This window comes from Mytilus trossulus, chromosome 6, assembly GCF_036588685.1.
Source record: "Mytilus trossulus isolate FHL-02 chromosome 6, PNRI_Mtr1.1.1.hap1, whole genome shotgun sequence".
NCBI classification, from domain to species: Eukaryota; Metazoa; Mollusca; class Bivalvia; order Mytilida; family Mytilidae; genus Mytilus; species Mytilus trossulus.
In genome coordinates this window covers 66,771,791-66,799,421 of record NC_086378.1, presented here as the reverse complement: position 1 = coordinate 66,799,421, position 27,631 = coordinate 66,771,791, and the positions used below count along the sequence as shown (strand labels likewise).

The following is a 27,631-nucleotide window of genomic DNA, read 5'->3' as shown; positions in this document are numbered from 1 at the left end:
AGACAACAGTTACTGTCCACAAGAGACCAAAATGACTAGGTCACCGTACCGGGTCTTCAACAATGAGCAAAGCCCATACCTCATAGTCAGCTATAAAAGGCCCCGATAAGACAATGTAAAACAATTCAAACGAGAAAACTGATGGCCTTATTTACATTAAAAAAATGAACGAAAACCAAATATGTAACGCATAAACAAACGACAACCACTGAATTACAGGGTCCTGACTTTGGACAGGCACATATATATACGGCATAAATAATTTGGCGGGGTTAAACATGTTAGCGGGATCCCAACCCTCCCCCTAACCTGGGACAGTGGTATATAAAAGTACAACATAAAAACGAACTATATAAATCAGTTGAAAAAGGCTTAACTCATCAGATGGACAAAATACAAGTGGACGTGGACTGGTATATGTCATTGTGATTATTTATGTTTATTTGATTATTATATATCAGTAGACTGATTATATCATATTGTCCAACACTGTGAACAAATCATCAAAATGGTATACTGTCTGGTATTTCTGGTTTTTGAATGTTTCTGGATCTTCTCAGTGAAATACTTACTTTACTACCGGCATGACTATTTCGGCTAATAATCTTTTTTGTTTTGTAGTCAGTATTTTTTGTTTTGTAGTCAGTATAAAAAAATCTCAGTGCTGGATAGTAGTTAAACTGAATACCATAAGAAGAAGATATCAGCATCGTCATAAATTGTATTACATTGTAACTATTGATTAAACTTTTCATGCACCTTTTTTATAATTCTAATCTGGGACCTGTTATTTTATAGTAAAATTCAATTCCAAATTTAACACCTGCAAGCTATAAGAATGCAGTTGTCAGTTGTGTATATAAACATGCAAACATGTAAATGGTCATCAAAGAACTTAGAACATAGTGTAATTAATTATTTTTTCCTTTAAATTTATTGTCTTAATAATACATGAACTTTTTTATCGCTCAATTTGTTTTCTTGTTGTTAATATTTTTTCTTGTCGCTTCTTGTCGCTATAATTCATCTTGTCCCTAACTAGTGCGACCGATGAAAAACACAATTTCCGTTCTAGGTGGCGCTACACAACGTTACACTGACGACTTCCGTCTTGAATATTTTTGCTTGGCGTCTTACATTAATCTAAATTAATCGACGTCTAATTTGTTTTATTATAATGATAACAACCAGTTTTTAATCGTACAACATCAAACCATCAAAATGACACAGGTATTTCTTGTAATGCACATTTCTGAATCTTCTGACATACTTTGGAAATTCACTACCGGCATGACTATTTGTTATGGCGGCCAATTTGTTTTTGTTTTGTAGTCGCTTTTTCAGATGTATTTATAATTTGACAGTTTAAAATGTTATGCATACCGAAAACAGTGTATGTCTATTGTGTATCTTTATATCTTAGATATGATTAACAAAGATAATGCAGACGCTTTGACGAAAGGAACCCCTTATAATTTGTGTTCTGAGTTAACCTCGTCCTTCCGTGATTTTTAACCCCGCTTGTAAAACAGAAGGTTTCTTCATTGACTATGAGTTAATTATTAGCCCCTGTGTCTGGCAGTAGTAACCAGTCTATTGTAGTACTAAAAGCCTCCTTTGTTGCTCTGATCTCTTGTTCTACCTTCCTCAGCCTCTGGTTCTGACATGTTCATTGTTGTAGATAGTCTATACATGTAGCTGGTTGGATCTCTATTTTGGTTCTGTAACTTGACCAAGGCTATGAAAACACTCGATAGAAAAACTTTTTGTATTGTGTAAATAAATAAAATTTATTTGTTTTGATTGTTCCTGTCAGAAGAGGAGACTGTCATGATCTTGGGACACCTACATTTGTACATTAATGTTGTTCTAGTCTTTTACTGTAGTAATCATTTAGCGAATAATTAAGGACCCTGTAGAGATAAGCACCAAAGTGATTAGATAACAATTTAGCATCAAGCTCTAAGGGGTGTTTCAGTAGTCGTAGATACAAACTATTCAATTAATTTCTCTTTGCCTAAAAAATGCCAACCTTCAATTTACCAGTATCTATCCACTGTCTACATTTTGGGTAAGGTTGGGCTAAACCAAAATATATTAAAGTGTGGCTTATTTCAATTTATTCATATAGTCTCGCACCAATTCTTCCACTGTTTCAAGAAGTATCAGTATCATTTGTCTAAACATATTTATATCATTGCTGTTTTACTTTGTAGACTGTAGGGAGGAGTTCTAAGATGTTGCAGCATGTCAACTACAGGATGCGATGCACCCTGCAGGACAGCCGTACATTCATAGGAACCTTCAAAGCTTTTGACAAGCACATGAACTTAATTTTAGGAGACTGTGATGAGTTCCGTAAAATCAAACCAAAAAGCTCTAAAGGAAGTGATAAAGAAGAGAAAAGAGTTTTAGGCTTGGTATTGTTACGTGGAGAACATCTGGTTTCCATGACCGTTGAAGGGCCCCCTCCTGCAGAGGTAAAATACAAGTTCATTTATCCCTGAGGCACACATACAAATGATTTATTAAAGTAGTAACATCTGGTTAAAAGAAGATGTGGAGTACATACCAATGAGACATACAAAAAACTATGATATTTATACAAATTTAGATGTTGGATGTCAATTTATTAAAAAGTTCTGTGCATGACAATTAATTTGTAGACAAAAAAGATATTTATACAAATAGCCATACATTTTGTACATGTAGTTGCTTTGCATTAGTAATTTGATGTAAAAAAGAACATGTGCACCACATGTCACAAGAGAGTACCAGTATACTTGAAAAATATTTATTTAGAAGTATCTGAAAATGTTAAATATATTTATACATGTTTATTATACAGTGACAGTCATCGGCTTATTTGAAAATTAAAAAAATGCTAGATTTTATTTTTTATTCTATTTACAGGAGGGTATCGCAAGAGTTCCTTTATCAGGAGCAGGCCCTGGTCAAGGTATGGGTAGAGCAGCTGGACGTGGCCTTGGTCCAGGAGGTGGTGGTGGACCAGGATTGCAGGGTCCAGCTAGAGGGGTTGGTGGTCCATCTTATCAGAGTATGCAGCCAGGTGGACGTGGAGGTAAATTATTGTCATATAAATAGGTTGCATGCATGATTAAGTGTAGGAACATGTGTAAAATAACTTTCATATTAAACTCAAAAGCATTGTTGATAGGTTTTATATTGAATTATCTTGTTTGTTGTAGTGGTCCTCTTGCATGCAGCTGTTAAGACAACAAAATTAAAGTCATAAGAAACAACTTTTGTACATATATAGATATAGGAAGATGTGGTGTGAGTGCCAATGAGACAACTCTCCATCCAAATAACAATTTAAAAATTTACTTTTTTCTGAGGAAAATTCTTTAATTTGTCCACATTTAGAAGAAGTTTCCTTTTTTTTAATTCCAATTCGCCGACATATATTCCGTATGCGTAGTGACCTGAGCATAACCATCTTCTTAAAAATCCGGTGGTCGCAATACGCATGTTAAACACGTGCTCAATACCCATGCTTTTTGATATTTGTTTACTATAAGGTGACAATCGGTAAACTTCAACTTCAAAACACAGCATTTAATGAGCTGCCATATTTGTTTAATCATAACAGACAGAGAGAACAAAAATGAGAAAATCATGTACAGAGGACTAAGTTTATGATATATTCATGCATTGGTAAAAATCATTACTCACTCGTATCACATGACTTTAAATAAGATGGAAAAAAGAATGAAAAAAAATTGTAATGACAAACTTATACCACACTTAAGGTTAAATTTATGATCATATTTTATGAGTACATGTATGTTTGCTAATCCGCCTGCCATGGACTGTTCTTTAAGTTATTAAAAAATGTACTGGATTGAAAAACAGTGGCATTTGATATATTAAGGATAAAACCTTTCGTTACACACTGTTGCCAAAATTGCTCTATAGCAATGTTTCACTAACAGAAGTTTAATTCTCCCAAGATAATTACTGTAAAAATGTCATTAATGAGTCTAGAATTATGCATATTAGCTAGATGAAAATATATTAAATCTTGGAGTTTCTACTATGTTATTTCTATTCATTATATGTTACCTTGTACACCTTAATAACCTTTTACTTGTTATTTTTCAGGACCTCCTCGAGGACCTCCCGGCGGTGGATACAGAGGTGGTGGTGGAGGTGGAATGAGAGGAGGATATCGAGGTAATCATTGTCATTACAATGCATATTGACAATCACATGTCCTATATTTGTTTCTTAACTTGCTAAATCAAAATTAAAATGACTTGACTGTAAGTGTTGTTCTCCACCAATTGCAGTACCAGTATATTGAAGTCTGACGGTGGCTGAGTGGTCTAAGTAGTTGCAACTGTAATCACCAGCCAGTCAACACTTGAGATTGAGTTCGAACCCCGCTCGTGAGGCTTCACTCGACTCCTATCTTGATTGACTTAGATTTCTATTGAAAGTCAGTGGTTTTCACTCGGCACTCCTGCTTCCTTCAATAATAAACAACCGCCCAAAAATAGCCTAAATGCAGTGCTTAAAAGTAGCGTTAAAAACACACAAAAAATCGTAAATCAAATCATTCATGTCTGACCAATGTCAATTTGTTTGAGTTAAAAGTTTAAATTTGATAATAATACCTAAAAGGAAAATTTCATTTTAGTAATTATTTGTTCACACATGTTGTTTTCTATGCTTGCCTCAGAGATTTCATAGCTACTTGGTAAAATTCTTCAAGCAAATCTGTTCTCATGAAAGTTTTAAAGGGATGTAATAAGATCAACATTTCAAAAGGTCATGGATTTTAGATGATTTCACATTGAAAGATGCATATATTTTACTGATTATAACATGTTTTATTTCAAACTGAGGCAGAGAAAAAAAAGACCCATGTTTCCGGTAACCCGACCGACCCTGTTTTTTAGCCCCGACCCTAACTTTTTTATTGGATCTTCAAAAAAAAAAAATATCAACCTACCCTGTTTTTGACACAGGCTTCTGATAGATGACATAATATTTTTTCTCTCTTGCTTCCTCTTGCATAGAAAGCCAGTTAAACATTTTATTAATGTCAAAAGGTATTCCAAATAGGTTAAAATCCAAGAAATTTGCACAAGAGGTGCTTCAAAAACATTGCAAATGGCACACTTCCGGTTTTTGAAACTAATTACGGATCCGGACATGGAAAAACCATGATAATTTTCCGAATTTCATTTACGATGTCCAAAAAAAAAAAAAAAAAAATTCCGACCTACCGACCATATTTTTCAAAATGATGTTATCGGAAACGCATATTATTTTTTTTAGGCCTGATTTCTTGTGAATATAAAAAATGTTTTAGCGTAACTTTTCACACTTAATAATGCACTATGATTCTCAATTACAATTGTTTTGGTGCTTGGTACTGAAACAAACTGCCTTCCAATACATGAAAATGCACTTTCTTCTTGAATGCCCTATTTACAATAACCTCAGAAGAGATATCACTGATTATATCAAAAAATACCCCAGTTTAGATAGTTTAAATAGAAATGATCTTTTTTCATGGATCATGATTAATGAAGATAGCAGATTTTTATCTATTTTATGTGCATACCTGGATAAAGGCCTGCAACTAAGAAAATCAGAAAATTAGTTAAATACTCTAAAATATATCAAAATTATCTCCCCTTGACCACTGATCCTTTCTTCATGCATTTGAATTATTATTTTATGTTTCTTTAATCACTCTGTAATGTTTATGTCATGTTGTAATTAATGTTATGCTCTTAATGGGCCCTTTAATTTGGAAAATAAAAATATTGTATTGTATTGTAATACATATTTTTCTGGAATACCCCTAACCACTTGGTGCAGAAACAAACTGCCTTCTATCTATTTTTGTGGAATAGCCCTGTCTACTTTGCAGTGTGCTGTAGTGGCAACAAAGTCTATATAATGCAACTGTTATTTGTTGATAGACTTCTTTAATTTAAGGCATATATATGTATTTACCATAAATAATTTGTTTCTACTGATGTTTTAGCAGCATACTTTATTTTGTTTATCTTTATGATTGTAGGTGGTCCCAGATACTGAAAGAACAGAACACAATCCATCATGTATGAGAGAAGAAAGAATGTATCAGGACTATCATTTTAATGACTACTTGTGGACCATTTATAAATCATGTTTTTACTTTTACATGTTTTATGTTCGAGAAATCATCTCATTTCATTTCATGTTGTACATAGTAAAGAAATTACTTCTAAATATTTGTTTATACAAGTTAGCCCTTCACCTTTTGTATATCCACTGTTGAAGATGCACATGAGCCTAGGTGATTGATACAGGGGATCTTTAGAGCTTCTAGTTTTTTGTTCTGGTTGGTCAACAAACATCCTTCATGACTTTTAAAAAAAACAAAAGGGTCAACTGCATTGACTGTCTTGTATCTTGGAAACTAATTCTTGTAGACTGGGTTAACAAGACCCAGATCCACATTAATCAAACAGAACATGCTCACTTTTATATATTCATATAAAAATAAGAAGGTGTGGTTTGACTGCCGATGAGTCAAAACCACAAGAGACCAAATGACAGAAGCTAACAACTACAGGTCTCTGTATGGTCTTCAACAATGTCAGAGCAAAACCATACTGTTAAACGATAAAAGGCCCTGAAATGAAATGTTAAATAATTTGATTGAAAAAATTAAATGCCTTATTTAAGTATGAAAAACAAATATATTCCAAAACCACAGAATTATAGGCTTCTGACTAGGGAAAGTTTTCTACAGGTATAACCAGATCTCTACATGGACAGCAGAATTTTGTAATGGTTATAAGTAATTTGTGATAACAAAATCCCTGACTTCAGTGTTGGACACAGCCGGTCGCCTGGTCGCCAAATGCGACCAAAACCTTGATTGGGTGATTAGAAACTGTAAAAAGATAGATAGTTACTGACCCAAAAATAAATCATTGGGCGAGTTCATTATTATTCTCAAAATCGTAATTACTCCTATATAAATAACACACCCCAACTTCGGAACAATCATTTTCGGAAATCCTCTGGTCACATCGTTAAAACGTACAATGTGAGGAGGTGTTCCATAATTGGAAGGATATACATATAGAAGAGGAATAAGTGCATGGCGGATGACAATTACGTCGTGCGTGATATTGCTTGTTTAGTGAGGGGGGTAGGAGGGGTCCTGATCCTGAAATCCTGGACTTAAAAAAACGAAATTCCGAGGTCCCGAATTTAAATAAAGTAAATCCCGACGTCCCGAAATCCGAAAAAAAAGGATTCCCGGATCCCGAAAGGCCGGGTCAATCCCGAAATCCCAAGCTTAAAGTAACACCCGACCCCAGAATTCCGATAAAGGCCCTATCTCCCCTCTTTAGTGGGACAAATAAGGCTTTACTGGCAATGGTGGTCGCAAAACAAATTGTGTTTTATAAAAGATAAAGACAGTCATTGAGAGTAAAATCTCGTCTAACCCACTAAACCAAACAAGGACAAGGGAATTCTGAAAAGAACTCCAAACACGGATACAACTGAGAAGCTGTCAAAATATTTTTCATACCATTATGGATAGTAAACCCCAACGGACAGAAATAAGTGATAAGAAAATATTACGTTAAAAAAACTAAAAATGACTAAAAAAATGTCATTTGATTTTGTTTTGCACTGACATTTTGTACTGAAATACAAACTTTTGAAATGACTGACCGAATAGAATATCGCGGAAATTCTCAGTACTAACAACAAAATCTTCAGTGATGGCCACGAAATCACTATGCAACCTAAACGGTAATGGAACTTCACTTCTCGCTACTCTCATGGAATGAGAGGTCACTTTTTCCTCTTCAAAACCCTAAATTGATCTATATTAGGCACTGGACAGTGAGGTTTCATTAATTCAGTGACAATGAAGACTTGGAAATTATGTGTTTATAATAGGGTTATGTGTCGGCAAGGTTTGATTGAAGAATTAAGAACATCAATTTATTTTTTTATTTTTTTCATTTTTTATGGCTCAACACGAAAAAAAATTGAATAAAATAATTGGGCTACCAATTTGCATTTTGGGCCTGTGAAGTAATTTTTTCACTGGCCCAAAAAAAATTTTCGGGCCAGCCTTCGGCTGGCCCGACTGTCCTGCACTGGACTTAATTATTTAACAATAATATATAGATTACATTCATTGAAGTTCAAAACGTCAACAGACACTTACGCACATGTAGCTAACAAAGTTTTAGTTGTCAGACCACCAATTCACAGCAAAAGTAGCCCTACTCTGACAAAAAATAATGCTTTTTTTGTATCATTGTTTACTACAAATTTGCAGAAATATAACTACTGTAGGTAAAACATTTTGAGCCCAAATTTACTGGTCTATGAATTAGCAGTAAAATAAAGGATTAATGTGCTACATGTTGTACTAATTTAAGATTTTTACAAAATCATTGGGTATTTTTAATCGAACTTGGATTCTGAAAGGCAGTTTTTTACAACATGGCATTTAGAAAGCAGAGGGTCCCCACCACTTTTTTTGGGGAAAAATTCGGTTGATTACAAATGGAATCACTAAAAAATGACCCAGAGTGGGGCCTCTCGTAGGCAGTCAAACTTAAGAATCCGCCACTAGGAAAGGTGATTCATAAACGGATCAGGATTAACTTGTTTCTATGAAATTAAACTTAAGGTATAAAATGTAAAGAAAACTGTGAATATATAGGCATTTTGAATTGATGGTCGGACAACTTGTAGGTGCAAAAGGAACAACCCCATCCAAAAAGGAATAATTAACAGATGTGAACAAAAAATTCTCTTTTGTCGTAAATTTTAGGGACGAAAAGTTCAATGTTGGATCACAAACTTAATAATGGATAAAATCGAGTTTGGATAAACAAATATTGCAGCAATTTTAACCCCCTTAGAGACGAAGGCTTAAATTGAGTTGCAGCAGATATAATTTCATTCAAATTAACCAAACTATCATTTGATTAAATAGGAAAACGTTGGTTTGAAAAAAATATGTGGAAGTCTAGGGTAAAGAGTTGAAAAGTCCAAACTGTCAACAGCTAAAGAACTAAAAAATGTCCCTTATTTTCATATATTTTGTTACAAAAGTAAATGATAAGATATTTGATAGCAGTAAAGGAACTAGTTAAAAGTCCTGACAGATTGTAACTCGCAATCCATTTTCAACGACATAAAAACAATAGTGAGTAGAAATTGCTCTCTTTCGTTGTATGCACTGCACGTATAATGTATACTTAGTATGTATAAAATATATACATGTGATACGATTGCCAATGTATGATACAATCGTTGTTATAAACATACCAGACTGGCAAGTTTATAATCCACCAACTTATATGACTACAAATGAGACCACTATCAAGTAGAGTTCAAACGCTAATGGATGAAGATAACAACTTACAATACGTGCTTCAACAACGAAAAAAAAAACCATATCGAGACCAAACCATGAAAAAATGTTAAACCATTTAAACAACAAAATGGCAAACATCTTAATTATGAAGAAACTAAACACACATTTGATGTACAGTGACCAAGGACAAACACTGCTTATTGCCTTTAAATGAGTTGGACACAGACTAAAAAATAAATTAGCAAAAGTCTATGAGTACTCGTAGTTTTTAAAAGCTATAGTGAAAGATATAAATAAGATGTGGTATGATTGCCAATGAGACAACTGTCCACAAGAAACCAAAATGACTGACATAAACAACTAAAGGTCACCGTACGGCCTTCAACAATGAGCAAAGTCTATACCGCATAGTCAGCTATACAAAGCCCTGATAAGACAATATAAAACAATTCAAATGAGAAAACTAACGGCCTTATTTATATAAAAAAAAAATGAACGAAAAACAAATGTGTAACACATAAACAAACGACAACCACTGAATTACAGGCTCCTGACTTGGGACAGGCACATGCATAAATAATGTGGCGGGATCCAAACCCTCCCCCTAACCTGGGACAGTGGTATAACAGAACAACATAAGAACGAACTATTAAAATCAGTTGAAAAAGGCTTAACTCATCAGATGGACTTAAATACAAGTGGATGTGGCCGGGTATTTATACATCCCGACACAAAAAGACACAAAAACAGATCTGAGAGTACTCGCAGTCGTCTGCTAGCTCGTTCAAAGCCTCTAACAACTAATAAAAAAATCATGCATCTAAGACTAAACTATCAATCCGTACATATCCAACAGCCAGAGAAAAAACATGACCTTGTGCAATGCCAAGTTACAGGTATCGACAGGTTGTAGATCCATAAATATGTATATAACATACTAGTAATATTTAGTAAGCTTTTAATTTACTGATAACAAAATCAATATTTATACCAATAAAAACAATATTCAATGATCTTTTATCTATAGTGTTGAATAGGTAGCCTTTTAGAATAAGTTTATTTAAAGAGTCAATTCAAGAAACAAACAAATTATGGTCCGCGTGCAATATTAATATATCAACCAGTTCACAGTGACAGAAGTTAATGTTAAGACGTCACCAAAAGGCTGTAAAAAGTATTTTGCCAATTATTATTGACTTTATTTCCTCTTATACAGAGATTATTTCATAACATATACACACATAAGAACAAAACACATAAAACACGTATTTAGACAGTTCAAAATATCAAAAAAACATCAAATTAAGCAATCGTCATTGTCGCTAATGATAAGCAGTTTATCGATAAAAAGAGTTTACATATGCTGTAGACAGACATGCTGGACACAAAGTTTTGAGAATTCCATACTCTAGTGGTCATCTAGTTCGTATTAAGTTTCACAGGAAAGAAGAGCGACTGTGAATTCTAGAGATGATAGGCTATCCATATAGACACTAAACTGGATTGGGTTTATGTTTATAATGTCTCTTCACATTTCATTTCTGTAATCAAGAACAAAATCATATGAGCATACTATTAGTATATGGTCTAAAACGTTTGAAAACAGTTTCCGCATTTTTCACATAGGAGTTGTTCAGCTTCAATACCAAACAATGTCCGTTCATTAACATGAAAAAACTTTGACGAAATCTTTTTACATTAAATATGTTGTTTTTAGTGACTAAATGAAGGTCAAATTTAATTTTCACGAGTTGAGTTGTAGACCTTTCAGTTATTGTAATTTTTATTTATTTTTAAATTGAGTTATTTCCATTTGAACAGAATAGTGGTGTTGATTTCTATGTTTAACTTTTGAGTTATTTCCCTTTAAACACGAAAATGGTGTAATTTAGAAATATATAAAGCTTATGCATCAAACATTTAATATTTGGGGTTCTTTGATATGCTGATTTTAACAATGTACTGAGATTTTGGATAATGGACCATATAAATAGGTAAAAAATGTCCAATTTCTTTTTTGTTTTTGTCTTCAGTTGTTCGACCACATTAATTTGATGTCACAAACCTATGCTGTGTCAATTATTCAATCACATTTTTTTAAGTTGAAATGTTCTGCCATAATTGTTCAACAGTTCAGGATGAGACCCCTGCAGGTAATGATCCGGTTTGCTGTCAATCTGACAGCCTCTTGTTATTCTTATTTTAATTTTATGACGAACTGTATTTATTTGTGCACTGATTAGTTGCATATGGTGATACAAAGAAAGCAAGTGCAGGCCTACAGAGATTACAATTGATCAGATTGCTATGGGCATGCAGCGATTTTCAGAGAAAGTGAAATCACCGCGATGGCGAATTGTCTCCGGATCTGCTAGAGATGCCAGGGTACAGGATAAATCAAGGAAACAGTAAATAACCCGGCGATATCCAAATTTCATAAGTCGAGGTATTACAAAGTGAGTGAATCGCATGAATTAAAATCTGATACACCGGATGTTTCGCCAGGGTAAGAGTCTCCTGCTTTAGATGTGAAAAGATGTGGTATGAGTGCCAATAAGACAACTTTCCATCCAAGTCACTATTTGTAAAGTAAACCTTTATAGGCCAAAGTTCGGTCTTCAACACGGTCTCTTGACTCACACCGAACAGCAAGATATAAAGTGCCTGCATCAACCGCCATACGAACCCACACCCAATCAAAGTGTGGTCCTCAACATGGAGCCTTGACTCACACTGAACATCAAGTCATAAATGGCTTGCATCACCCTCCTTACGACTCCACACTCAGTAAAAATTCAGCAATTGGAGCAGTTTATAAAACATTGCAGGTTGGTTATTATTGCGTTCGGCTTTATATCACAAATATTTCAATCCTTTAAATATGGCCAGTTGATAATTTAATATCAGTGCATCTTTTACGAAGGGTGTTACTTTCTATGAATTAATATACATGTATGTTGTTTACGTTAATGTTAAACATTTATCATTATAGCTGCAAATTTGACTTAAACCGGAGCTAAACGTTTTGCAGCTGTCTGAATACCATGTTTTAATAAATTGCAGTGCTAATTTTCTACATTCTTATCATTATTCATTTCATTTTATTTTTAAATTACCATCCTGGTTCAGCTTTATGTCGAATGGTATTTCAATGTTTCATGTGTTTGCTGTGCAGAAAAAATGCTTTAAAAGATCATTTTTGCTGAAAAAGTATCTTTCTGTTGCAATATATTGTGTTAATTCTTTCTACTATTGTATATATAAGGACTAAGATCATTCACTTAGATTCGATACACTGTGTAATAACAAACAAAGAAATCGAAAGACAATGGACAGTAGTTACCTCACGTTTTTTTATAGTTGTTGTTTACTTGGACTTGTATTAAATAGTCCGATAGTCACCACCGAAAAATATGATTTGGGGCCCGAACAGAATCAGATGAACAATTTGACTGCTATGGACACTATTGTTTCTGAAGTTATGACTCAATTTGTTCTTCTGGAGAACTGGAGTAGGCGTTGTAATATATCACAAACCAGTCTCACCGACTTCAACATTGTTTGTTTTATAAAAGGTAACTCTAATTTAAAGTTCGCAGATTTTAGAAATTTCACATCTCGGTTATCATCAAATATTAAATTGGACTTGTTTGTCATTTGTGATAATGGTCAAATACGCTTTCCTTGGCCGTTTAGAGTGGATAAACTAAATAGAATTAACATTAAACACTGTATTATTAAGGATTACCTTACTGAATTTAAGAATTCACTAATAGACAGCATTCCTGATACAATAAAATATCTGCAAATAGAAAACGTCACTCTTATTCATAATGTTAGAGACTTATATGATTCACTGTCAAAAGCTAATTCCTCTCTAACAAAAGCTGCAGAATGCGGACCTGAAAATGCTTTTTCTATAATCCAGAGAGGGACTAAGGATGAATTTGAAGATATGCACACCGCATCTCATTTTACCGACTTCTTCGACGTTCTAACAGATCATAGCCATTATTTTAACATTCAAAAGAGAACCTGTATGTACAATAACCTCGAGGTTTTCGAATTAAGTGGTATGCAGAGCTTGGAGAAGAGTTCTATCGATAAGATTGTTTATACAGACATTGCTGATAATCTCAAAACTTTAAACTTTTCTGGTAATGGTATATATTACAGCCTACATAAACTACAAGGCTGGAGACTACGGTTCCCGATGTTGGAATATTTAGACTTTTCCGACAATAATATAAAGTCCCTTCCATTGATACGAGATTACGGAAGGACCATAAAAGGGATAAAGTCAGTAGGGATAATAAACTTAAGGCGCAATAAAATAACATCATTGACAAAAAGTATTATTGACTCGTTCTCAACTTACAAGTTTGTTAAAGTCGACATCAGTGAAAATCCGTTCTTATGTGATTGTAGTACAATTGAAGCTATAGAATACCTATCTTCAAAGACTATGCCAAAAGCTTATGATTATCTCGGGTCGCTAGAGTGTGCAAACCCAACACACGTCCGTGGACGTCAGCTGTTAAGCCTGTCTCGTGCAGACCTAAACTGCACGCGTAAAAAGGAAACGTTCATAAACGTATCTATACTAGTTATATGTATAGTAGTAGTAATAGTTTCCATAATAACTTTCTTTGCAATCTATTTTAGAAATCTTATTAAAGAAATTTTATATACTAGACTAAATATAAAATGTCCATGTCAATTTAAGAATAGCATTAACGATGTTAGAGAAAGATGCTAACTGGGTCATGCGCACAGCTTAACCACGCAACTGAAGCTAGAGTCGGAGAACGCTTAAAAAGCATACTCTTTTATGTCTTCATTAGAGACTACAACATCGGTAATATTATGGCTGATGATATTTTTAACAGTCTTAAAAACAGTCGGAATACAATCTTACTTGTTTACATTGAGTTCTTGAAAAGTGACTAGTGCCATGATGGAGTTCCGACGGCTATGTTACAAACTCCATTCATAATTTTTTTGAAGGATATGACAACTTTAGATGATATTGCTCCTGATTTGAAAAGTTTTCTCAATTCATATTCCTATCTTACTTGCAATTGGATATTTTGAATATGGGATAAACCTAAATATGCAACCTCATTTGGCCTGACCAAATAAACAACTTTGTACATGTGATTTTGTGGATTAGGTTTGAACCCCAATACCTTTTGTCAAACTAATGATATTAGAAGACGAATGTACAAATCTTACCTTTTTTTTTGTTGTTTTTAGTTTATGAAGCATAACATGAAAGCTGTGTTACATTTTGATAATAAAATGAAGCGTATATATAGTTTTCCGACAAAAATGCAACTGTTTTCTTATTTATGTCAATTAGCATTGTCCCTTGGTGCCTCTTGCAGTTGTGTCACTTTAAATAGTACTGACTCCTCTGCACCAGGCACGAGGATGACATACCATTTATGTGCAACTTCTTACAATATCTTACCATATCATTAATGTCCCGAAACACATTTTAATATGCACCCTCCATGCCATATAGCACCGTCCCTAGGTGCCTCTTGCAGTTCAGCTAGATATATTTAGACTACTCGCAGTATTCTTTTTTGTTACTTTCCAGAGGTGTGCCTGAGACAAAGGTTTTATATATATACTAATATGTGATAACTGTTGTTTCTTATTTGTGTTTGTAACTTGTGTTGTTTATTATATTTGTAAAAGAATATTATATTACAATGATATTATATTATGCTCCTTGTGAGCCCATTTTATGGAAATAAATAAAGCATCTATTTATTGAGATTCATAGTCATAGTTATTCCCCTTTGTCTGCTATTTGCAAAATATGTAGAAATGCTATATAAAAATGGGAGCCGGAAGCAAATCTATTAACAAATCTTAAAAAACAGTAACATTTTAAAGCACTTTTGTTTACTACATTCCAGCAATACATGCATTATACTATTTGTAATTCGAATATTTGAATTGGTGGAAATTAAATACACCAAACATAAAGCTGAAAAGCAGTGTTACAAAATACCGAGCAAAATACCAGTCTGCCTAATTACCGTTATGGAATATCCGTTTCATAGATGATATCGGATATGATCCTTATGTCGTAATTACAATCCCTATCCCGTTCTTCAGATGTGCCCTTCCGAATCACACTATTAACCGGGTTGGTATTAACATAAGCAACACGACGGGTGTCACATGTGGAGCAGGATCTACTTACCCTTCCGGAGCACCTGATATATCACCCTCAGTTTTTTGGTGGGGTCCGTGTTGCCTAGTCATTAGTTTCTATGTGTTGTGTGACTGTCTTGTGTTCTATTGTTTGTCTGCTTTGACTTTTTTTAGCCATGGTATTGTTAGTTTGTTTTCGATCTACGAATTTTAATGTCCCTCTGGCATCTTTCGCCCCCCTTTTACAAAAAAACCCTTAAAAAATGAGACATTTCGCTGGCCAATTTTTTCATTAATGAACCTATACTTTCATAAATGCCAAAAATATTAAATTTTGTACTACATTAACCTTTGTTAACATAATATTGGGACGTTCTAAATAGGCTTCCGTACTTAGTTTACCTCATTGGATCTCTAGTTTAATTGTTTTAAAATTTGGTACTTTAAAGTTTTGATCATTTTATGATGCCTCTGTCCATACTGTAATAAAATATATTTTTTAAGAAAATATTAAGTAGTACATATAAAAATTCGAGAACCCTAAAATCGACATTTAGTAATAATAAAATCTCGTACTATCGTCTCCTTGAACCGATGATACACTGATTGATATTTGGATATATATATATATATATATCACAAGAAAAGAACTAATAATAGCTATGAATTGGTAACAAATTTCAGATCTTAGCTTTTGCCAACGGTTCATGTTACTGAATTATCTATGTCACCATATTAGGGCTAGGTAAAAGAGATCTTAATGTGTCTATTTATTAGAAAGGGTATTTTGTTACATCTTTCTCATTTTTAACTCCCAGACCTCCTTTTAGCCAATTTTTCACATTCTTGAAAAATCCTCGATCTGCCACTGCATAATGTACAGTTAACAGCGATAGGACTTATGTGTCGTTTTCACCTTCGAGGAACTAGACGTTTATACTTTTATACTGTTATTACATGTACGAGTAAGTGTCAACAAGCAGGTGTTTCGTTTTCTTTTTCCTCTGACTGTTTAATGGGATTGGTCATAAGCTTAAGTGTTGTATTTTCTACTTTTCTTTGTGGAGAGGAGGTGGTTTTTTTTAGATGAATATTAATTATTGGGGAGAGATACCTGTATTGATGTTTTTTTCCTTTTGCCTTTTTTTTTAGGAAAGGGGGGGGGGGGACTTTTGTTGATTCATCAATGTGACAAATCTGGCTTTATCGTCAGGATCATGCACGAAATATTTGCTGCTTGACGTTTAAGCAAGCCACAGTCAATTTGCGTTACAAACAGAAATTGCAACTGTTGCTGCTGTTGTGTTACTTTTTATTTTATAGATATAATTTACATCAAAAAAATAAATACCCAGTATATTGTTTGTGTATTCTGAAGAAATAAATGACATATTGTCCCCATTAATAAATTAGTATTTCAAGAAGTTTAACACACAAGACAGATAAATGAAAGTATAGCCCGGTGACATTTTTGTCGTTTATAAATAACTAATGAATGTATTGTGCCAAACTTAATTGAACACAGCATCTGTTTGGTTGCTATGGATCTCTGCCTCAGGCAAAGTTTCTTCATTTAAACGTGACCTATATGTAACTATGAAGCCTATAGCATAATGTAGAAAAAGCCGCGTTAATACGATTTTGCCTTGGGGTATTATACCCGCCAGTTGAATGCCGACGCCGGTAAAAGCTCATTTAAATGAAGAAGGCGGATCTGAGAAGCTTTAGAAAATTTTAGTGGTATATACATGTTACAATAACAGGGGAAATTTAGTGAAGAAAGCAGATATTTCAGGTAAAGTTATATTTGTTATACATTCATTGATCTCTTAGTTTATTGGTATTATTGTGTGAAGATAATGATCGATAATCAGTTACGCTATGAAACTTAATTAATTAATTATAATAGCTTATACAATTTTCATATTTCTTTTTTAATAGAAAACAATAAATCAAATATATCGTTGGTTTAACAGGCGATAATAAATTGATAGTACAATGTAGTACATATATCTGATTCTCATTGATGCATAATCCCACCTGCCCTTACAACTTAATAGGAAAACCAACAGTTCCCTAATAAGAAACGACGTTTGTGTTAAAAAATAATCAAAATATATTCTATAAACGATGCTATATTTACATGTATTTATGTATTTTCAAATCGACCAGTTTATTATTTCCCACAGTGTGTCCCTCTTTGTCAATGAATAAATCTACCCGCAGGCTATTTGTCAAATTATAATGGTATTTATAAATGTCAATATTTAAGTGTTATAGCTTAATTTGTAATTTGAATATTCATGTTTAAACACATAAGTGACAAAAATCTCATTATTCTCTACATAATGATTCAGATAATAAATATAAAATTATAAATTCTTAAAATATTTCAGATTATTTATTTTTATATCATACTTAAAACTTAAGTCCTTAGTAATTATTGCTCGAAGCCTATACTACATGTATATGATTAGTACTATTGATGTTACATCATTGCCTATTCTCTTTAAATACATGTACATCTTATGTCCGCTACTGTCGTGTCAGGATTAACATTCCATTCAATTACCCGCAATCAGTGGCATCCTCCATAGAGTGATTCTTTCCTGGTATAGATATTTTATCGTATGTTTTTATATGTTGTGATGTTATGCTATTGTTTCAGAAAAAGGGAGAAGGTTTGGGCCCATTAAAACGTTTAATCCCGCTGCAAATGTTTGCACCTGTCCTAAGTCAGGAATCTGATGTACAGTAGTTGTCGTTTGTTTATGTAATATATACGTGTTTCTCGTTTCTCGTTTTGTTTGTATAGATTAGACCGTTGGTTTTCCCGTTTGAATGGTTTTACACTAGTAATTTTGGGGCCCTTTATAGCTTGTTGTTCGGTGTGAGCCAAGGCTCCGTGTTGAAGGCCGTACTTTAACCTATAATGGTTTAATTTTTAAATTGTTATTTGGATGGAGAGTTGTCTCATTGGCACTCACACCACATCTTCCTATATCTATAGACTCTACATTCAAACTTTTAAGATGGAAACAGTTTTAAAACTGTATAAATTTGTTATTAAAGACGGATGCACAATGCAGTTAAATGCATTGGTGATTTTAATTTAGTAAGAAACGGAAACATAACCATTCAGAAGATCGCCAGGTTTTTAGTGTACAACGCACATTCAACCTGAACTAAGCTGTTTACTCCAAATATTCTGGTGTGAAATAAATTTCTGTTGGCACAGATATGTTTTTTACCCTCCCTATCTTTCATGGAGGTTCCTCTGCGAGGTATGGTTCGGAATCGTATCCCTAACAAATAAAAGTTATGTGACTCATGGTCAAATTATTGCGTCTATCTTTACTTTCGTCTTATCATCAGTACATCTTCTGGATGCTACCCATAGGCGGATCCAAGGGAAGGGAGGGGGGCGCCACCCCCCTTTCGTCGGAAAAATTTGGATGATTATATAGGGAATCATTGGAGCGTGACTGGAGCGCCCCCCCCCCCCCCTTTTAGGTCAATCAGCGGACCCTCCTTAGGAAAAGTTCTGGATCCGCCACTGCTATCAATTCATATTTTCCCATAATTAATCCTTTCTTGTCTCGTAAAAGTTGCACGAAAATCTTTTCTCCTTGCATATATTTCAATTGCTCTCCAACTCTTCAGTAATAATTCACGTGTTTTATCAGTTGCAAATGAGTGGACAACAGTCGTTAATCAGCAAATGAGAAATGTAATGGTGGTCTATGAGGGACAAAAATGAGTTGTGTGTGTTATCCCCCTACACATAGTGAGAAAATCTTCTCATAAATACATTGAATTGTTAAATGAAATTGACCAGTCTATTTTTTAGTGTTTGTTAATTTGTGTTTCTGTAAATTGTGTCGCCAACAACGAAAGTCACAGAGAGCGAAATTACACAGGGATGATAATCCGGCAGCGGCAATGGCGTACACTTTTGTATAAAATTCTGTATTCAGTTATACTTCATACATTATACTAGTATACAGATGCCGTACGTTCTTAAATTCCTATAGTATCTCTATTGCCATTGACCTGACTTTTCATGAAATACATAATACTTATTAAGCAATAGGTCAACAATGATATATATTTTGTATGGAATGGTTGTAAGGTGAACATGTCCGTCATGAAGGTTTCATCTGATCTTGACCTCATTTTCATGGTTCATTTGTCATATTTCCGTTTGGGTTAAACTGCCCTTGGCCTCATTTCGTTTAGGTTAAATAACCTTGACCTCATTTCGTTTAGGCTAACTGACCTTGACCTCATTTCGTTGGGTTAACTGACCTTGACCTCATTTACGCTGAATGATTGATAATGTTAGTTTGTGTGATATTTGCAATAAACCTGTTTGTCAAATTTAAACATGATAACTGATATTAAATCTAAAACCACTCTTCTGCATATATATACATACGGAAATGTGAACACTTTAATTCCAAGATGTGAATGACATTTTTTTGTATTTTCTTTATAGATACTGACGTTGGATACCTAATGGGCGATGACGTCTCCAGTGCCAAACCAGACATCAGCTTCGCCTAGATCACTACACAATGGCGTTTATTCAAAGATACCGATGTCAGGAGTGCCATGTCCCGCCACCCCAACACGATATACAGCACCTGTACATATAGATGTGGGAGGTGTCATCTACACAGCATCTCTAGAAACACTTACGAGGTAAGGTGGCAGGCAGATAAGGTTCAGACAGTTCCATATTCTTCCCAGGCACTTGTTTCGTCCGATGATCGAGGCCTTTCTTCCTTTTCATGAACAAAGAGGAAAGGGCCTTTGTCAATGTAGGAAGCATTTGCCTGTGATATTCATCCTGTCAGATGCACTGGTCTATCCATAATAAAGAGACACATACAATTAAAGCGGGCAGACGGTAAACGGGTCACATGATATATATACAGTTGCGGAAGCTTGTGGATGAAACTGATAGTGTGTCACTCGAGGATGAAAAAAACAACAGTCATAATTTTAAAAAAACCCAGATGATAACCAGTGGTGGATCCAGAAATTTTCATAAGTGGGGACCCACTGACTGCCTAAGAGGCGGCCCGCTTTCGTCACGCTTCAGTGATTCCCTATATAAGAGCATTATAACCAATCAAAATTTTCCCACAAAAAAAGGGGGCGGGCTCCCTGTGTCACCGACCTATAACCTCCTCTGATACCAGATGATATTGCTATTTGGTGCGCAGGGAATAAATAATCAGCACCAATAGGCTATATGTGTCGTTTATATATCGATATTGTTTCCGTAAAAGAGGGTAAGAAGAAATGTTTTTAGGTGGGAGAACCGGGGGGTACATTATTTAGTGCGTCGGGGGGTACCCGGGGGGTACATTATTTAGTGCGTCGTATTCTAAACGTGTTTTTAAATGTAAAAGTACGATTGACTATTGTCAAAATTTGAAGATTGAAAATTTCATTATACATGCAATTTATATAGAAACTATGCAATGATGCTATAAAATGTAGAAACAGACAATTGATACACAAAAATATTATAACCGTTTAAGTTTATCTTTAATCGATGGATTGTTGCAGACATAAACTGATAAAGGACAAATAATTACCAGATCACACTAGATGTTCAAATAAAAACCTATATAAACAAGCCGTTAGTAAAGTCCGTGAATGAGTACTGAGTTGCATTCTGTTGTCAACATTCTGTTCTGCCTCTTTTAATTCTTATCAACGTTTTTTCAATTTTTTCCGTCACATGTCTGTGGGAATTTGCTTTAAAATTAATATCTTAATTTTGTCGACTCTTTTTATATAAATTTGTACACGTTTTATTTTGATCATTTCATACAAGTCCTTTTTTTTTTTTATTAATCCAATGGCAATAAGCATTTTAGTTTAGGTAAGATAATGTTTTAAGATGGAAATCACGAGCGAGTACATCCTTAATGCCAGGGAAGTTATGGCTTATAGATTGTGTATTAAAGTTAAATGAAAAAATGATGAAATTTCTAAAGCTTTCCTCTAACAAAAGTACCCTTTCCTTAAATTTGTAATGATTGTAAGAATCATTTTAGATACAGAAACATTTGACTACTAGTAATCACAATAGAAGATATGCACATGATTGTATAACGGAACAATGGAGAGGGTGGTATACTTCATTTACAATGTTCGTTTATTCGTTTGTCCGTCTATCTGTTCGTTCGTCAGACCTTTAATTTCTTGTTACACTATTCAGCTTTAAATAGATTTGATGTTGAGTCGAAAATTTTCCTCTGTTGAGTTCAATTTTTTGACAAAGAATTTATGAACGCATCGTTTGACGACACTCTTGATTTTTTTTTAATACCACATGACCATGTTTCTTTTTGTTTCTTAAACATAACCTAACACTTTTCTTGTTAAAAGTAAACATGATTTGAACTGGTAACAGAAAACAATTATGATTATCAAAATATTTAATATGTGGTGAGGTAATATGCATAATGAATGCGCAACAGTGTTTGATGAACGAGGCAAAATTTTAGAAAATATAATAAATGACAATGCCTTTGGTGCATATTTTTACCAACGATTTTCATACTTTACAATAAGAGCATTGTTCAAGATGATGTTATGATGGATTGCTGTCTAACTATTTGTGGCAAATGTAACATGCACATCATGATGAGAACACGGTAAAGGGATTTGCATATTAACCCTCCTTTGTACTGGGCCATATTATATGCTAGTTCACAAGGAAACAGTTTTCAGGAAGAAATGTTAGACGTTAAGCACATTATTCAGTCTGATTTTTTTTAGTTTGACCATTTCTTGGTGCATAAGTAGTTAACTTACAATGTTGTATCCCGGAATGTTGTTTCCCGGACATCATATTTTGAATGTCATACTAGTAATCAGTCTGCTTGTCAACAACTCTTTATTGTAGCTATTGCTCGTAAATTTTAATTTTAATGATTTAAGCGATTCTGGCTGTTCATATGGATGTTCGCAGAAAGAAACTGACAAATATGATAAACAAACGTAATATGAAAGAAAAGATATATACACGGTCGTAATCTTTGTAGAAATTATTGACCTATTGGAACTATAATTGTTAATTTCTGTGTCATTTGGTCTCTGGTGGAGAGTTGTCTCTTTGTCAATCATACCATATCTTCTTTTTGGACAGCGACTTTTAACCTAACACAAGAGCAAACTGTAAAGAGATTACAAGAACAAACAGAAGATAGTCTGATGTGGTATGAAGCGAATGTTTAATCCCGCGCTAATCTCTGTTCCAATCTCTATTCAGCATCAGTTAATCCAGTTTTGTTGTTGGTTACAGTGCTGATTGCATTCAATTCTGTTGAAGTATATAAAAAACAGTTAATGTCCACATCTTTGTTCTTTTGTCTTTAATGTATAATTGTCACATTATCAATCATGTCACATCTCCCCTATTTTTTTTACATTTAACAAGAATGTTTTTATGAATTCATAAAGTACTATATATTATTTGAATGGTAAACATCAGCGTTTGGAAATGTGAGATACGATGGCTTTCCCTTACTATTAGATAGAGGATCAGATCAACAAATTTCATGGTGTTTTTGTGGCATGGAACCGTTTAAAGTTATTCTTTTTGTTTTTATTTCTCTGACTTTATTAGAAGTTAATTCGATGTGTAATAATCCATAGTTACAGGAATCCCCTTTCCCGTCGGTGTCACACTGTGACATCTTTGCATGTGTTCTTAGTACGCAGAATTTAACATCCTCATTCTGACCGGACTTGGCTGTGTAATTGTACACCCCACACAGCAAACCGGACTATCGACTGTGACAAGGGTTTTACTGACGGTCTAAAGCAGACTACAGTAACCATATTTCTATTCCTCATTCGCCTTTGTTTTTTTGGGGCATGGTTAAGTATCGCACTTTTTTATTTACTAGTTAACCGATTTAATACATCCTAATGTTCTTATATATAGTTCAAGATGAGTTATGATCCTAAACCTTGATCTGCTTAAAATAAGAGTAACTTTATGTGAAAGTATCTTTCTTCTCAAATATTATAATGGGTTGTATCAGAGTGTGGACGCGAAAAAATAGTCTAACAAAAGTATAACACAAGTCAGTTCATACTTTGGGGTCATACCATCTACGCATTACTGTTTTCATACACCAAACTACTAGACGAGGAAAAGTAGGTCACCGTCACCATATTTGACCGTCAGAAATTTCAAAGGCTTTTTATACGCCTAATCTTCCGTCTCATTTGAAAAGCTGAGACTTCTTTCATGTCAATGATCAGATGATTTGGGCATGGTTTATTGAGAATGGTACGAAATTCAATTTGGTCATTTCCATGTAGGCATAAGAGAAATTTTATAGGATGAGCAGTGCATGCGCAAGACTTATTTTTCCTTAGGTTAAACATTTCACTTGTAAACTTTATATGTGGTGATAGCAAATGCTTTATATTCTTTCAAAAATCAATTATATAGGAACATCCGCTCAACAGTTCGTGAAATTTCTCATCTCTTTATTAATATTTTATTAAACCTGGAGGCCTATATAGCGTAGTGTTCATAACAACTAAATATATCTGTAAGCTGCTTGAGGACTTTTTCTGCCTTATTACTCAGAATTGATGACAAGGCCTACGGGATCAATCTTCTGTCGACAAGATCCAAACTGTTAAAAGATTTACACGAGAACCAAGTTTTTGCCCGGAAACATTTTATACTTAAGCCTAATTGGATAGTCTTGATACATAGAAAATATCCGCTGGAAATAATTTAATTTACTGGCTCAAATATAACAGCTTAGAGCTGGATTTAAATATTACGTGTCTTAAAATTGTTTTGTATTGAAGTAATAATACACAGTCTGAAAATGCCAGAGGATATCGAAAAGTACAAGAATGAATGTTTGAAGATTATGTCCTGATGTGAAATTTTAAATTAAAACGTTCAGATGAATGTTTGCCTTGAAGGAAATTGCATTGCGATCTTTGGATTGGGAAAGGTCTTGAACAAAATAAGAACTATTTGTATAAGTACAATCCTTTCCAAAACAAGAACACATTCGACTTCGTGGTGACATATATAAATTACATAACATGTATGATTTTAAACTACACATTTTAGTTTCAATTGGGAATCAGTATTCTCCTCTCATTTTCAGTTCGTTACACGTTTGTTTGTAGACCCTTATAAATACTTATTTCAAAACGCTTCTTCATTTGATAATCTACTATACATGCCATATATTGATATGATTTTTTGTGTTAGAGTATCAACTTCTGTGAAAGATCTATATTGTGTGTGTGAAAGACTTGAAGTTTCCCCCTGGCATATGCAGAAGGTCGTAGATCTCCTTTGCATGGTCAAATAACTTAAAGCAACAGTTATGTTTTCGCGCTTGAGGTAGTTTCTCATTTTGAATAATTGGCCAGTGTAAATATTAACTTATCTAAGGTTACCAGAAGGCACCTGATTTGACCGCTTTTCGTGGTTCAATAAGCAATGTGAAGCTTTCGCTGTTGTATCATATATTTTTTTGGATAATGAGATTAACTAAATGTGAAGGGGCACTTTATTTTATTTATTGTTTCACTCACATTCAAATCTAAAAAGTGTGAAATTCTGATGGAGTTTATATCGGATAATCTTCACAATTTTACATATTTTCATAAAACCAGAAAGCAATCCAAAATGCTACGTGTTGGTAATAAAAGTATTGTGATACACAATAGCAAATTAAACATGATTTGTCAAATTTTGCATCAAATGACATCTTTTAGCAACCTGACTAATTGTATAATGAATTAAATTGATCCTACATACCGTTACTTTCATCAAAGTTTTGATTTTGTTAACAATTTTAAATTTTCTGATATTTTAGGGGGGGGAGAAACTCCCATAATACCTGTCTATGTCTAGAGGCTATTTACGGGCATTTATAATGTGGTGATCGGTGCTATTATTTAAATGATGACTATTATATAATTTCAAGGGATAAAAAAAATGTTTCTATGGCACTTAACTTTATACCATACTGCTGTCATTCATTTATCTCCAAGCTATGAACGTTGGTGTAAGTTCAGTATTGACGGTTTAATTTATATGTGTGTACTCTGTCTTTGTAGATATCCAGAATCAAGACTTGCAAAATTGTTCAACGGAAGCATCCCCATCATCTTAGACACTCTTAAGCAACATTACTTTATAGACCGTGACGGAAAAACATTCAGGCATATTTTGAACTATCTCCGATCTTCTAAAATAATCCTACCGGAAAACTTCTGCGAACACGAGCAGTTATACGAGGAAGCAAAATATTACGAGCTGCATGGTTTAGTCCATCACCTTGAAATTATCAGAAAAGCTAAAAATATCAAAACAGAGAAACCTGATTCAGCCATTAGCGGAAGTAGCAGAGAGTTTTGTGACTGCATCGCAGTTGCTATAAGTCCAGATCTTGGCGAGAGGATTTCACTCAGTGCTGAAAAACGTCTGCTTGAAGAAGTTTTCCCTGAACTATCGTCTGCATTGATGGATTCAAGAAATTCTGGATTTAATTTAGACAGTCATTATGTCATTCGATTTCCTTTGAATGGATTTTGTAAGCTTAATTCTGTTCAAGTGTTTCAAAGACTGCTGAACCACAGCTTCCGTGTGGAAGCATCGACTGGGGGTGGCGTGGAGGGACAACAATTTAGTGAATATTTATTTACGCGTAACAATTGTAAAAAGATTTGAGGAGAAATTATCACGTCAGTACTTATTTTGTAGCTTACGGTGAACATCAGGCTCTAAGTCTGTATGTCAAAATTCGCGCCACCTCTTCATAATAATGCTGGACTTTTCTCTCTTGACCACTGTCCAGTATATTCATTGTTGATATATTTACATCATATATATATGTTTATTATACCTTAGACATTCATTGAAATCCAAGTTTAGTATTATGTTGTTTTATTTTGTATTTTATGTTAGTTAATAAGTTATGAATAAAATGTTGATTGCGATTCGATGTTTGTTTGTACATTTCCATCATCCCCAAGTGAAAGGTTTAGCTAGCTATAAAACCAAATTGAATCTAACATTTTCTACATGAGAAAATGTCTGTACCAAGTCGGGAATATGACATTTGTTATCCATTCGTTTGATGTATTTAAGCTTTTGATTTTTCGTTTAGAATTTTCCTCGGAGTTCAGTATTTTTGTGATTTTATTTTTTGATGGTAATTACAAAGATTAAATTGTCACATTGTAAGGACGTTCCTACTTGATAAGTTCGATATATACCTGAAAAGAGATCAAGAATTTGAAATAAGCATTGTAAGGACGTTCCTAGTTCGAACAGTTCGATATTACAGTAAAGCGACAAAGAATTATAAATGGCGAGACATCAGAGTGGTTGATATATCGTATCAGTTACAGTTGTATGGAAGATCAATTGTAGACGAATTATACAAATAATACATCTATAAAAATTTCTGGTAATTCTCACAAATTTCTTTCGACAAATTGCATATATTCTTCTCTACCCATTGGCTTAATTCATTACCAGTACAACTACATTTGTGTCTATTGCTTCAGGGTATATAGGATGAAAAGTTTATATTCCTAAGAGGAAATATGAACTTGCGTCAATCTATTTTGTTCTTGGCCAGGAGGACAGTATTAACAACAGAATGTATAAGACCTAGGGCAATACAGGACTGCAAAGCGCATTTGTTAAGCAAACAAAAGAAAAAAGTTGATAAAAGCTTATGGATTAGACCAATAAACCCTAAGGCTAGGTACTTTATACTAGATATTCGCTCAATTATTTTGTGCACTGTAATTTAGTCATTTTGATAACACAATAATAATGAAATCCTAAACTGAAATACGTCTTTATAATTTAAATGACTACTTTTGTATTCAGGACAAGATCAGGCATACCGAAATATGAAATATAAGAGTCCTGTTTCAAATACTGCTGGAGGAGTTTTTGATTTATTATGCGTCAATACATATAAGCCCTTTAGTAATTAGTTATTATGTACATGGTATTAATAAAAACAACAATACTTGGCTAAT

General features: G+C 33.9%; 3 protein-coding genes across 3 annotated transcripts; all 3 read left to right on the top strand.

Moving 5' to 3' along the window:
• The first annotated feature begins 1,030 nt into the window (after window positions 1-1,030).
• LOC134721713 (small nuclear ribonucleoprotein-associated protein B-like) lies at window positions 1,031-6,252 on the top strand. Its single transcript, XM_063584890.1, has 5 exons — window positions 1,031-1,230; window positions 2,217-2,480; window positions 2,914-3,082; window positions 4,126-4,197; window positions 6,062-6,252. Exons 1-5 carry the CDS (start codon window positions 1,222-1,224, stop codon window positions 6,076-6,078), a joined length of 531 nt encoding a protein of 176 aa, XP_063440960.1. The 5' UTR covers window positions 1,031-1,221; the 3' UTR covers window positions 6,079-6,252.
• Window positions 6,253-12,565: 6,313 nt separating this feature from the next.
• On the top strand, window positions 12,566-14,166 carry LOC134722940 (uncharacterized). Its single transcript, XM_063586573.1, has 2 exons — window positions 12,566-13,921; window positions 14,112-14,166. Exons 1-2 carry the CDS (start codon window positions 12,714-12,716, stop codon window positions 14,164-14,166), a joined length of 1,263 nt encoding a protein of 420 aa, XP_063442643.1. The 5' UTR covers window positions 12,566-12,713.
• A 2,962-nt stretch (window positions 14,167-17,128) lies between these two features.
• Window positions 17,129-26,572, top strand: LOC134721712 (BTB/POZ domain-containing protein kctd15-like). Its single transcript, XM_063584889.1, has 3 exons — window positions 17,129-17,351; window positions 20,055-20,260; window positions 25,691-26,572. Exons 2-3 carry the CDS (start codon window positions 20,082-20,084, stop codon window positions 26,301-26,303), a joined length of 792 nt encoding a protein of 263 aa, XP_063440959.1. The 5' UTR covers window positions 17,129-17,351; window positions 20,055-20,081; the 3' UTR covers window positions 26,304-26,572.
• The last annotated feature ends 1,059 nt before the right edge of the window (window positions 26,573-27,631 follow it).

Coding starts and splice junctions, on each gene's coding strand:
- LOC134721713 (XM_063584890.1), top strand. Junction 2,481..2,913: donor AAGGGCCCCCTCCTGCAGAG/GTAAAATACAAG, acceptor TTCTATTTACAG/GAGGGTATCGCAAGAGTTCC. Junction 3,083..4,125: donor GCAGCCAGGTGGACGTGGAG/GTAAATTATTGT, acceptor GTTATTTTTCAG/GACCTCCTCGAGGACCTCCC.
- LOC134721712 (XM_063584889.1), top strand. CDS start 20,082: ATGACGTCTCCAGTGCCAAACCAGACATCAGCTTCGCCTAGATCACTA. Junction 20,261..25,690: donor TCTCTAGAAACACTTACGAG/GTAAGGTGGCAG, acceptor CTGTCTTTGTAG/ATATCCAGAATCAAGACTTG.
- LOC134722940 (XM_063586573.1), top strand. CDS start 12,714: ATGGACAGTAGTTACCTCACGTTTTTTTATAGTTGTTGTTTACTTGGA. Junction 13,922..14,111: donor CACGTCCGTGGACGTCAGCT/GTTAAGCCTGTC, acceptor TGTCAATTTAAG/AATAGCATTAACGATGTTAG.